Genomic DNA, 13,691 nt, shown 5'->3' with positions numbered 1-13,691 from the left:
GGACTTACACGTAAGAGAACATGATATTGGACTTGCACGGAAGAGAACATGATATTGGACTTACACGTAAGAGAACATGATATTGGACTTGCACGGAAGAGAACATGATATTAGACTTACACGTAAGAGAACATGATATTGGACTTGCACGTAATAGAACATGATATTGGACTTGCACGTAATAGAACATGATATTGAACTTGCACGTAAGAGAACATGATATTGGACTTGCACGTAGGAGAACATGATATTGGACTTGCACGTAAGAGAACATGATATTGGACTTGCACGTAAGAGAACATGATATTGGACTTACACGTAAGATAACATGTTATTGGACTTGAACGTAAGAGAACCTGATTTTTTAAATGATTTCATCATTTTTTTTTAAATGAAGTTTAATCAAATTTAGGACTGAATACGATAGATATATTGTTTGAAAAATCTCTTAAACTCTTCAAATGAATTATTCACAGTGAGTTTAGTGACTGACGTTTGAAACATTGTAGTAACAAAGCTTAGTATGCTCCAACTATGATGAAATGCTGAGGTACATGGCAGCATAACGCAGGTGACCTGTTGGGGTGGTCAGTAAGGGCAGCGCCCCCCCCCCATGGTCAGGTATTTGGTCCACACAGTGACACATATTTGACAGATATTGTGACAGTAAGATATCACTGGATATCTGTTCTTAGGCGTAGGAGAACTTGAACAATAAACACATCCACAAGAGCCAGTCATATATATCAATAGCCAGTCATATTAATAGCCAGCCACATATATATAAACGTTCATTCATATATATATGATAGTAGCACGCTAGGTACGGCCAGTTAACTGTCCCACTCACAATCTCGGTCAGCCAATAAGAATGCTGGATCTCACTAGCCTGTTTCCTCCCTTTCGGTCTGCCGCTGATGACGCTAAGTTGAACTTTTTACACAGTGTCACACTCAGTATAGGTTCAAAAATATTCTTCCAAAGCAAAATTTCGAAGCTTCCTTCCCAAATTTTCATGAACAATCAATGATAAACAGAAAATGTTGTGTCTGTAAACATGTGGAGTAAATTATTATCATTAATATTCTATCGTTAAACATGTTATATATATCCGCCGCCAAGAACCGTATTAAACGAATAATGAAATAAATTTGTTCACATGCAGGTAATAGAGATCAGACAGTCGTTTGTTGAACGAAATAAATAACGAAATGTATCGTAGCTGGGGCGAGGGAGGGAATTATCAGGGAAAAGCACCAAGCCATTACTAGTATATAGCACTGAAAAGGGGACAGGATAAGGATTTGGGATGGGACGGAGGGAAGGAATGGTGTCCCAACCACTTGGTTGACGGTCGGGGATTGAACGCCGACCTGCATGAGGCGAGACCGTCGGTCTACCGTCCAGTCCAAGTGGGTGAACTCGCTGGCGCGAGATGCGACAAACATTTTATGAAACAAGATTTTGGGACACGTGAAATCTGTTCGACTAAGGGGGGGGGGTGGCCGGAGAACTTCATATTATGATAGCATTTGGGCAAGAATATATTCTGTTTAAGAAGAGATATAATCAGTAGTATAACCAGCTATTAACATTTGAAGAAAGAATATGTCTGATTTTAACTTGAGTGAACTGGAAAAAGGTCCAGTGTTGACCTGGTCCAGTGTTGGCCTGGTCCAGTGTTGGCCTGGTGACCAGGTCCAGTGTTGGCCTGGTGACCAGGTCCAGTGTTGGCCTGGTGACCAGGTCCAGTGTTGGCCTGGTGACCAGGTCCAGTGTTGGCCCTGGTGACCAGGTCCAGTGTTGGCCTGGTGACCAGGTCCAGTGTTGGCCCTGGTGACCAGGTCCAGTGTTGGCCTGGTGACCAGGTCCAGTGTTGGCCCTGGTGACCAGGTCCAGTGTTGGCCTGGTGACCAGGTCCAGTGTTGGCCTGGTGACCAGGTCCAGTGTTGGCCTGGTGACCAGGTCCAGTGTTGGCCTGGGGACCAGGTCCAGTGTTGGCCTGGTGACCAGGTCCAGTGTTGGCCCTGGTGACCAGGTCCAGTGTTGGCCTGGTGACCAGGTCCAGTGTTGGCCTGGTGGCCAGGTCCAGTGTTGGCCCTGGTGACCAGGTCCAGTGTTGGCCCTGGTGACCAGGTCCAGTGTTGGCCTGGTGACCAGGTCCAGTGTTGGCCCTGGTGACCAGGTCCAGTGTTGGCCTGGTGACCAGGTCCAGTGTTGGCCTGGTGACCAGGACCAGTGTTGGCCTGGTGACCAGGTCCAGTGTTGGCCTGGTGGCCAGGTCCAGTGTTGGCCTGGTGACCAGGTCCAGTGTTGGCCTGGTCCAGTGTTGGCCTGGTGACCAGGTCCAGTGTTGGCCCTGGTGACCAGGTCCCGTGTTGGCCTGGTCCAGTGTTGGCCTGGTGACCAGGACCAGTGTTGGCCTGGTGACCAAGTCCAGTGTTGGCCTGGTGACCAGGTCCAGTGTTGGCCTGGTGGCCAGGTCCAGTGTTGGCCTGGTGACCAGGTCCAGTGTTGGCCTGGTGACCAGGTCCAGTGTTGGCCTGGTGACCAGGTCCAGTGTTGGCCCTGGTGACCAGGTCCAGTGTTGGCCTGGTGGCCAGGTCCAGTGTTGGCCTGGTGACCAGGTCCAGTGTTGGCCTGGTGACCAGGTCCAGTGTTGGCCTGGTGACCAGGTCCAGTGTTGGCCCTGGTGACCAGGTCCAGTGTTGGCCTGGTGGCCAGGTCCAGTGTTGGCCTGGTGACCAGGTCCAGTGTTGGCCTGGTGGCCAGGTCCAGTGTTGGCCTGGTGACCAGGTCCAGTGTTGGCCTGGTGACCAGGTCCAGTGTTGGCCTGGTGACCAGGTCCAGTGTTGGCCTGGTGGCCAGGTCCAGTGTTGGCCTGGTGACCAGGTCCAGTGTTGGCCTGGTGACCAGGTCCAGTGTTGGCCCTGGTGACCAGGTCCAGTGTTGGCCTGGTGGCCAGGTCCAGTGTTGGCCTGGTGGCCAGGTCCAGTGTTGGCCTGGTGACCAGGTCCAGTGTTGGCCTGGTGACCAGGTCCAGTGTTGGCCCTGGTGACCAGGTCCAGTGTTGGCCTGGTGGCCAGGTCCAGTGTTGGCCTGGTGGCCAGGTCCAGTGTTGGCCTGGTGACCAGGTCCAGTGTTGGCCCTGGTGACCAGGTCCAGTGTTGGCCCTGGTGACCAGGTCCAGTGTTGGCCCTGGTGACCAGGACCAGTGTTGACCTGGTGGCCAGGTCCAGTGTTGGCCTGGTGACCAGGTCCAGTGAATGAATAACTTAGTGAGTTTGTTATCATATTAATCTGGTGTGTATATGTAATGTTCTAGGTGAACAAAATGTTTCTCTGAACGAACAACTGAATAGTGTGTTTCGTAAGTCCTCACGGCACTTACCGAAACTCCGTTATTGTTTATATTTTATATGTAGTTTCAGGAAATATCATTGAGGCGGTGTTTCGTCTTCCTGGAGACTGCAAGGAAAGTTTTATTGTATCTCCATTCATAAATAAAGTTTTTAATTCTTGGAATTAACTTGGTCATGTTTATCTGCACTTGATGAAGTTTATTTATGTCAAGTCTCTAGGTCTTTATGTCAAGTCTCTAGGTCTTTATGTCAAGTCTCTAGGTCTTTATGTCAAGTCTCAAGGTCTTTATGTCAAGTCTCTAGGTCTTTATGTCAAGTCTCTAGGTCTTTATGTCAAGTCTCTAGGTCTTTATGTCAAGTCTCTAGGTCTTTATGTCAAGTCTCTAGGTCTTTATGTCAAGTCTCTAGGTCTTTATGTCAAGTCTCTAGGTCTTTATGTCAAGTCTCTAGGTCTTTATGTCAAGTCTCTAGGTCTTTATGTCAAGTCTCTAGGTCTTTATGTCAAGTCTCTTGGTCTTTATGTCAAGTCTCTAGGTCTTTATGTCAAGTCTCTAGGTCTTTATGTCAAGTCTCTAGGTCTTTATGTCAAGTCTCTAGGTCTTTATGTCAAGTCTCTAGGTCTTTATGTCAAGTCTCTTGGTCTTTATGTCAAGTCTCTAGGTCTTCATGTCAAGTCTCTAGGTCTTCATGTCAAGTCTCTAGGTCTTTATGTCAAGTCTCTAGGTCTTTATGTCAAGTCTCTAGGTCTTTATGTCAAGTCTCTAAGTCTTTATGTCAAGTCTCTAGGTCTTTATGTCAAGTCTATTGGTCTTTATGTCAAGTCTCTAGGTCTTTATGTCAAGTCTCTAGGTCTTTATGTCAAGTCTCTAGGTCTTTATGTCAAGTCTCTAGGTCTTTATGTCAAGTCTCAAGGTCTTTATGTCAAGTCTCTAGGTCTTTATGTCAAGTCTATTGGTCTTTATGTCAAGTCTCTAGGTCTTTATGTCAAGTCTCTAGGTCTTTATGTCAAGTCTCTAGGTCTTTATGTCAAGTCTCTAGGTCTTTATGTCAAGTCTCTAGGTCTTTATGTCAAGTCTCTGGGTCTTTATGTCAAGTCTCTAGGTCTTTATGTCAAGTCTCTAGGTCTTTATGTCAAGTCTCTAGGTCTTTATGTCAAGTCTCTAGGCCTTTATGTCAAGTCTCTAGGCCTTTATGTCAAGTCTCTAGACCTTTATGTCAAGTCTCTAGGTCTTTATGTCAAGTCTCTAGGTCTTTATGTCAAGTCTCTAGACCTTTATGTCAAGTCTCTAGGTCTTTATGTCAAGTCTCTAGGTCTTTATGTCAAGTGTCTTGGTCTTTATGTCAAGTCTCTGGGTCTTCAGGTCAAGTCTCTAGGTCTTTATGTCAAGTCTCTAGGTCTTTATGTCAAGTCTCTGGGTCTTTATGTCAAGTCTCTAGGTCTTTATGTCAAGTCTCTGGGTCTTTATGTTAAGTCTCTATGTCTTTATGTCAAGTCTCTAGGTCTTCATGTCAAGTCTCTAGGTCTTTATGTCAAGTCTCTAGGTCTTTATGTCAAGTCTCTAGGTCTTTATGTCAAGTGTCTTGGTCTTTATGTCAAGTCTCAAGGTCTTTATGTCAAGTCTCTAGGTCTTTATGTCAAGTCTCTAGGTCTTTATGTCAAGTCTCAAGATCTTTGTCAAGTCTTAAGATCTTTATATCAATTCTCTAGACCTTTATGTCAAGTTTGTAGACCTTTATGTCAAGTCTCTAGACCTTTATGTCAAGTCTCTAGACCTTCATGTCAAGTCTCTAGACCTTCATGTCAAGTCTCTAGACCTTCATGTCAAGTCTCTAGACCTTCATGTCAAGTCTCTAGACCTTCATGTCATGTCTCTAGTACGGAGACCAATACTGAACTACAGAATCTAATTGAGGCCTAAAATGACTAAGATAAAGCTAGAAGAAAATCGTAATAATGTTGAATAAGTCACTTGGTGCAATGAAGGGATTCGAACCCTGCACCTGGGTACTCTAATCCTCTTATTGCTGCAATTAACTTTCTCACTGCAGGCCGTCCTCATCAGTAAAGGCCAAATGATCGTTCATCCAGCCCCTCAAACCCCTTGTTTATGAAGGAAAAACTATCTACTCTCGACTCGCAGCTGATGACATTCGAACATTTTTCGATCAGTGCTCTGTTGACGACCTCTGTTCGAATCCCAACACTCTACATGCTTCACAAGTGAACTTAAAAAACACAAAATTATGAACAGAATCCGAACATGTAATCTAACCTATGTCTAACTTACACATTGATCTTTAATGGATAATAATATTCATTTATACATAAAAACAAACTTATCAGTAATTCACAATATATTAAAACAGATGAATAAGTCTTTGGGGTCGGCCGCCGCTTTAACGAGCCTCGTCTCAGAACAGGTTAAATTTCCATGTGTATATGTATATGTAGGATTGATAATGAGCTTAAGGTCAAACAACCTCTGAAGGGTTGTTAAGATCACCAAAATAACTAACTAACCAACAAGCAAGTAGTACTGGTCTTATAGATGTAAAGTGCCTTGTATAGTGACTTGTGAGCCTCTTGTTGATCACTAAACTAAATGTTCTCAGTGTACTCACCTAGTTGTTCTGGCGGGGGTTGAGCTCTGGCTCTTAGGTTCCGCCTCTCAACTGTCAATCAACCGATGTACAGGCTCCTGAGTCTATGCACAGTACATGTACACTGTGATGCTGGGGGCGTGCTTCACTGTGTAGATAACACTGCTGTCTGGATATCATATTGCAAACTCTTCTACAAATATATCCCAGTGTCCTATTTACCATATTCCGCACATTTATGAAGCGAGTTTAGGGCGTAAGATCCCAATAAATCATGACTTCGATATCTTTTTTTCACATTACCATTTCTAAATTTCACTATTGCCTACGAGATATCTAATTTTATTTAACTCAATCTACCACTAATCCGTCTATTGCAATTGTTTATCTCCATTGTCTTTTAGCGATAAGGGGATTTTTCCCATATTTTGGTTTTATATATTTATATTTATCTGAAGTTAACCCTTGAAGGACCTGAAGTTAAACCTTGAAGGACCTGAAGTTAAACCTTGAAGGATCTGAAGTTAACCCTTGATGAACCTGAAGTTAAACCTTGAAGGACCTGAAGTTAAACCTTGAAGGACCTGAAGTTAAACCTTGAAGGACCTGAAGTTAAACCTTGAAGGATCTGAAGTTAAACCTTGAAGGACCTGAAGTTAAACCTTGAAGAAATTTGTCTGTGCCCAGCTATTCGAAGTTCCTTTTTCAACATTATCTCTCATTCTTTGCCTAGTCGGAAGGGCAACATTTGCGTACTTCTGAGGCCTGAGTTCATGCCCAATGTTAGCAGACTTCTAGATGTTACCACTGTTAGGCTTAGGCTCACTACAAGTACCTCTGGGAATTTGTAACATCTGCTGATGTAGATTTGACTAAATGTAATCTCTGTCAGCAGAACTATTCGCATACTTTGCGTCATTATATAATGGAATGTGAAAAAATCTCAGAATTTAGAGATATCACCATCAATAGTGTCCAAGAAATGTGTAAGTACTTCATTCATAATGATGTGCTGCCCGAAACCTTAGCGAAGTATCCAAAATTTGCTTACTGTAGGTAATGCATGCACATGACTGTAAAGCTGCCGCCCAGTTGGGTGGGTGTGGAGCACATGACTGTAAAGCTGCCGCCCAGTTGGGTGGGTGTGGAGCACACGACTGTAAAGCTGACGCCCAGTTGGGTGGGTGTGGAGCGCATGACTGTAAAGCTGCCGCCCAGTTGGGTGGGTGTGGAGCACATGACTGTAAAGCTGCCGCCCAGTTGGGTGGGTGTGGAGCATACGACTGTAAAGCTGACGCCCAGTTGGGTGGGTGTGGAGCACATGACTGTAAAGCTGCCGCCCAGTTGGGTGGGTGTGGAGCACATGACTGTAAAGCTGCCGCCCAGTTGGGTGGGTGTGGAGCACATGACTGTAAAGCTGCCGCCCAGTTGGGTGGGTGTGGAGCACATGACTGTAAAGCTGCCGCCCAGTTGGGTGGGAGTACAGCAAGACTAGTAACTGTGTGACTCACTATAGATGTAAAGTGCCTTGTATAGTGACTATTGTGAGCGTCTTGTTGATCACTTGCGACACAAATATTATTGATGTGTGTATTTGTGTGGGTGATTAAATATGTATGTGTATGTATATATGTATACGTATATATATATATATATCTATATATATATATATATACATATATATATATATATATATATATATATATATATATATATATATATATATATATATATATATATATATATATATATTAGTATATTTTGGTAGCAGTCTTTCCTGTAGACATATATTATTAAATATGACCGAAAAAGTAAGATTAATAATTCTAACACGAATTTTTTCTATCTTTCGTACATTTCTTTTCACTGTTGGTGGATAGAGAAAATTCGTGTTAGAATTATTAATCTTACTTTTTCGGTCATATTTAATAATATATGTCTACAGGAAAGACTGCTACCAAAATATACTAATATATATATACGTATATATATATATATATATATATATATATATATATATATATATATATATATATATATATATATATATATATATATATATATATATATACAAATATATATATATATATATATATATATATATATATATATATATATATATATATATATATATATATATATTTATGTGTGTGTACATGTATGTATGAGAATGTGTACATGTATATATATAACATTAATCATTTTGTAACTAGCGTCAAAAATTATTTGCTTAGCTAAACGAATTCTGGGGTTCAATTCCTGAACCGATTATGTGCCTCTGTAACCCTTTCCACCACCGCCTACGGGATGGGTATGGGGGGCATAATAAAGAAAGAAATTGAATTGAGTTCAAGTCTCCAATGACCTCAAGTGACTGAAATTAATCTCGTTTGTTTACTAGTTATGATCCGCCTTTCATAATTAGATATAAGAACAATAACAACACGAGTCGTATCATTAACATAACACATTGACACATTATGATGATTAACGGAATTATCATTGACCAGAACTGTACTATTGATATTAATTATGAATTATTGCCTTAGTCGATTGGCTTATTTTTAGCTAATTATATGATGTTCAAGGTGAACTGTCAGTTCTAATGGTACGAAGGTATACTGTCAGTTATACTTGATGTCCAGGTATACTGTCAGTTATACTTGATGTCCAGGTATACTGTTAGTTATACTTGATGTCCAGGTATACTGTCAGTTATACAGGATGTCCAGGTATACTGTCAGTTATACAGGATGTCCAGGTATACTGTCAGTTATACAGGATGTCCAGGTATACTGTCAGTTATACAGGATGTCCAGGTATACTGTCAGTTATACTTGATGTCAAGGTATACTGTCAGTTATACTTGATGTACAGGTATACTGTCAGTTATACTTGATGTCAAGGTATATTGTCAGTTATACTTGATGCCCAGGTATACTGTCAGTTATACATGTTGTCAAGGTATACTGTCAGTTATACATGATGTCCAGGTATACTGTCAGTTATACTTGATGTCTAGGTATACTGTCAGTTATACTTGATGTCCAGGTATACTGTCAGTTATACTTGATATCCAGGTATACTGTCAGTTATACTTGATGTTCAGGTATACTGTCAGTTATACTTGATATCCAGGTATACTGTCAGTTATACTTGATGTCCAGGTATACTGTCAGTTATACTTGATGTCCAGGTATACTGCCAGTTATACATGATGTCCAGGTAAACTGTCAGTTATACTTGATGTCCAGGTATACTGTGTGTTATACTTGATGTTCAGGTATACTGTCAGTTATACTTGATGTCCAGGTATACTGTATGTTATACTTGATGTCCAGGTATACTGTCAGTTATATTTGATGTCCAGGTATACTGTCAGTAATACATGATGTCAATGTATACTGTCAATTATACTTGATGTCTGGATATACTCTCAATTATACATGATGCCCAGGTATACTGTCAGTTATACATGTCAAGGTATACTGTCAGTTATACTTCATGTCCAGGTATACTGCCAGTTATACATGATGTCGAGGTATACTGTCAGTTATACATGATGTCCAGGTATACTGTCAGTTATACATGATGTCCAGGTATACTGTCAGTTATACTTGATGACCAGGTATACTGTCAGTTACATTTGATGTCAAAGTATACTGACGGTATACTGTTCATCATACTGACGCACACTGTACACCATACTGACACACACTGCACACCATACTGACACACACACTGTACACCATACTGACACACACACTGTACACCATACTGACACACACTGTACACCATACTGACACACACTGTACACCATACTGACACACACACTGTACACCATACTGACAAACACTGTACACCATACTGACACACACACTGTACACCATACTGACACACACTGTACACCATACTGACACACTGTACACCATACTGACACACACACTGTTCACCATACTGACACACACACTGTACACCATACTGACGCACACACTGTACACCATACTGACACACACACTGTACACCATACTGACACACTGTACACCATACTGATACACACTGTACACCATACTGACACACACACTGTACACCATACTGACACACACACTGTACACCATACTGACACACACACTGTACACCATTCTGACACACACACTGTACACCATACTGACACACACTGTACACCATACTGACACACACACTGTACACCATACTGACACACACTGTACACCATATTGACACACACACTTTACACCATACTGACACACACACTGTACACCATATTGACACACACACTGTACACCATACTGACACACACTGTACACCATTCTGACACACACTGTACACCATACTGACACACACTGTACACTATACTGAAACACACACTGTACACCATACTGACACAAACACTGTACACCATTCTGACACACACACTGTACACCATACTGACACACACTGTACACCATACTGACCCAAACACTGTACACCATTCTGACACACACTGTACACCATACTGACACACACTGTACACCATACTGACACACACTGTACACCATACTGACACACACTGTACACCATACTGACACAAACACTGTACACCATTCTGACACACACTGTACACCATACTGACACACACTGTACACCATACTGACACACACTGTACACCATACTGACACACACTGTACACCATACTGACACACACACTGTACACAATACTGACACACCCACTGTACACCATACTGACACACACACTGTACAGCATACTGACACACACTGTACACCATACTGACACACACACTGTACACCATACTGACACACACTGTACACCATACTGACACACACTGCACACCATTCTGACACACACACTGTACACCATACTGACACACACTGTACACCATACTGACACACACACTGTACACCATACTGACACACACTGTACACCATACTGACACACACTGCACACCATTCTGACACACACACTGTACACCATACTGACACACACTGTACACCATACTGACACACACACTGTACACCATACTGACACACACACTGTACACCATACTGACACACACACTGTACACCATACTGACACACACACTGTACACCATACTGACACACACTGTACACCATACTGATACACACTGTACACCATACTGACACACACACTGTACACCATACTGACACACACACTGTACACCATACTGACACACACACTGTACACCATTCTGACACACACACTGTACACCATACTGACACACACTGTACACCATACTGACACACACACTGTACACCATACTGACACACACTGTACACCATATTGACACACACACTTTACACCATACTGACACACACACTGTACACCATATTGACACACACACTGTACACCATACTGACACACACTGTACACCATTCTGACACACACTGTACACCATACTGACACACACTGTACACTATACTGACACACACACTGTACACCATACTGACACAAACACTGTACACCATTCTGACACACACACTGTACACCATACTGACACACACTGTACACCATACTGACCCAAACACTGTACACCATTCTGACACACACTGTACACCATACTGACACACACTGTACACCATACTGACACACACTGTACACCATACTGACACACACTGTACACCATACTGACACAAACACTGTACACCATTCTGACACACACTGTACACCATACTGACACACACTGTACACCATACTGACACACACTGTACACCATACTGACACACACTGTACACCATACTGACACACACACTGTACACCATACTGACACACCCACTGTACACCATACTGACACACACACTGTACACCATACTGACACACACACTGTACACCATACTGACACACCCACTGTACACCATACTGACACACACACTGTACACCATACTGACACACACACTGTACACCATACTGACACACACACACACGTATATAATATATGATATATTTTTTCATATATATATATATATATATATATATATATATATATATATATATATATATATACTTATATATATATATATATATATATATATATATATATATATATATATATATATATATATATATATATATATATATATATATATATATATATATATATATATATATATATATATATATATATATATATATAAACAGTCAATCTCACTAATATAATTAGCATCAGGTCGCAGGCATGATGTAGGTATTGGTATTTTTGTATTCAAACAACATACCCAAAAACCAACTTCAGTAATGTTGATTAGGGAAAAAGATTAAATCTTTTGAAACAACTTTTTTGTGGTTTATCAATTGAGAGTTACAAATGAGTCGTGTCTAATGGCTGTGCAACGCTCTGCACAAGGTCTAAAATTAACTACAAAAGTTGGACATTATCAGAATGTGAACTTATTTAACAATTCACATGAAAATTTAGGACCATTAGCTGAATTTTTCGGAAAAAACTGTTCCAATTAAAGTGGTTTGTTTGAAAATAGAGTTGCAGTAGTGATTGTTTAATTATGGTGTTATGATCCACAGCGGCAGCTTGGGGTCCCACGTCCTCTGTGGCCTCTGATTGGAAGACCCTTGATAAAGGTACTCTGGTCAGTACTCATCACTGGGATGATGAGTCTTCATCACCAGCAGGAACTGGCTATAGTGTACTCTTCCCTTCCCTTCCCTTCCCTTCCCTTCCCTTCCCTTCCCTTCCCTTCCCTTCCCTCTTCCTTCCCTTCAGGAGCGCAAATGGTGTACACCTTTTATTCGCAATTTAAAAAGATATGTTAGAAAAATATTTCATTATTTAAAAAAAAATTGAAATATGACACCAGATGTTACATCTGGGTATGGTAAGGCGGGACCGGGAGGTAAGCGCCAGTCCCGTCCACGTGGCTTTATTTACAAAACAGACAATGACGTCGCATTGGTATAAGTGCCACGAATATGGACATTAATTGCCTTATAGACAAATGAGCATCGGCTCTTTAACATAATGAATCTAACCTAGGTGGACTACCTCCAACAATATACCATTAATCCAAACTCCAGATATATTCAGAAATATACATATAATTCCCTTTATACACAGAATATCATAATTCAATTTTGATTTTATCATTTCAAGTCCTGAAAATTGGATACAAGAATTTATTCATTATCTTATGTTTTTTCTGAAGGGAATCATGTATACGTTGTCAGCTGGCCTGCACCATCATGTATAATGTACATGTTGAGCCAGACTGCACCAGAGTTAGGCCTGCAGGTGTGTTCATGGAAGCCTTCCGTTACTGGGAGACTCTGTCTTCCTCCTACAATGTGTGTTTGTGTTCCTTTGGGAAAAGAACTCATGGAACTTTGTAAAAAGATTTTCTGATTCTCCTTTTTTCAGAATATGCAGACTGAGACGAGAGCTGCCTTCGTGATGGCAATGTTAAACTCCAAGCTGGAGTCTTTGTGATAGCAATGTTAAACTCCAATATATTTGTGATGGCAAATGTGTTGAATATATATATATATATATATATATATATATATATATATATATATATATATATATATATATATATATATATATATATATATATGCGAACAAGCCAGAATGGTCCCCAGGACTATATGTAACTGAAAACTCACACCCCAGAAGTGACTCGAACCCATACTGCCAGGAGCAACGCAACTGGTAAATACAGGACGCCTTAATCCGCTTGACCATC

At 41.2% G+C, this 13,691-nt stretch overlaps 1 protein-coding gene across 1 annotated transcript; it reads left to right on the top strand.

Moving 5' to 3' along the window:
- Positions 1-216: 216 nt before the first annotated feature.
- On the top strand, positions 217-13,435 carry LOC138368959 (uncharacterized). Its single transcript, XM_069331688.1, has 4 exons — positions 217-262; positions 4,758-4,904; positions 5,071-5,237; positions 13,367-13,435. The coding sequence occupies exons 1-4, from the start codon at positions 217-219 to the stop codon at positions 13,433-13,435; spliced, it is 429 nt and encodes a 142-aa protein (XP_069187789.1).
- Positions 13,436-13,691: the final 256 nt, after the last annotated feature.

The sequence above is a fragment of the Procambarus clarkii genome, chromosome 3, assembly GCF_040958095.1.
Source record: "Procambarus clarkii isolate CNS0578487 chromosome 3, FALCON_Pclarkii_2.0, whole genome shotgun sequence".
NCBI classification, from domain to species: Eukaryota; Metazoa; Arthropoda; class Malacostraca; order Decapoda; family Cambaridae; genus Procambarus; species Procambarus clarkii.
The sequence above is the reverse complement of the archived record's forward strand: the minus strand, read 5'-3'. Positions and strand labels throughout refer to the sequence as shown.

What these genes read in the sequence shown, in the direction of transcription:
- LOC138368959 (XM_069331688.1), top strand. Translation starts at nt 217, where the DNA reads ATGATATTGGACTTGCACGTAGGAGAACATGATATTGGACTTGCAC. An exon ending in TCTTTATGTCAAGTCTCTAG is followed by an intron (nt 4,905 to 5,070) that starts GTCTTTATGTCA and finishes TCAATTCTCTAG; the next exon opens with ACCTTTATGTCAAGTTTGTA. An exon ending in ACCTTCATGTCATGTCTCTA is followed by an intron (nt 5,238 to 13,366) that starts GTACGGAGACCA and finishes TCCTTTTTTCAG; the next exon opens with AATATGCAGACTGAGACGAG.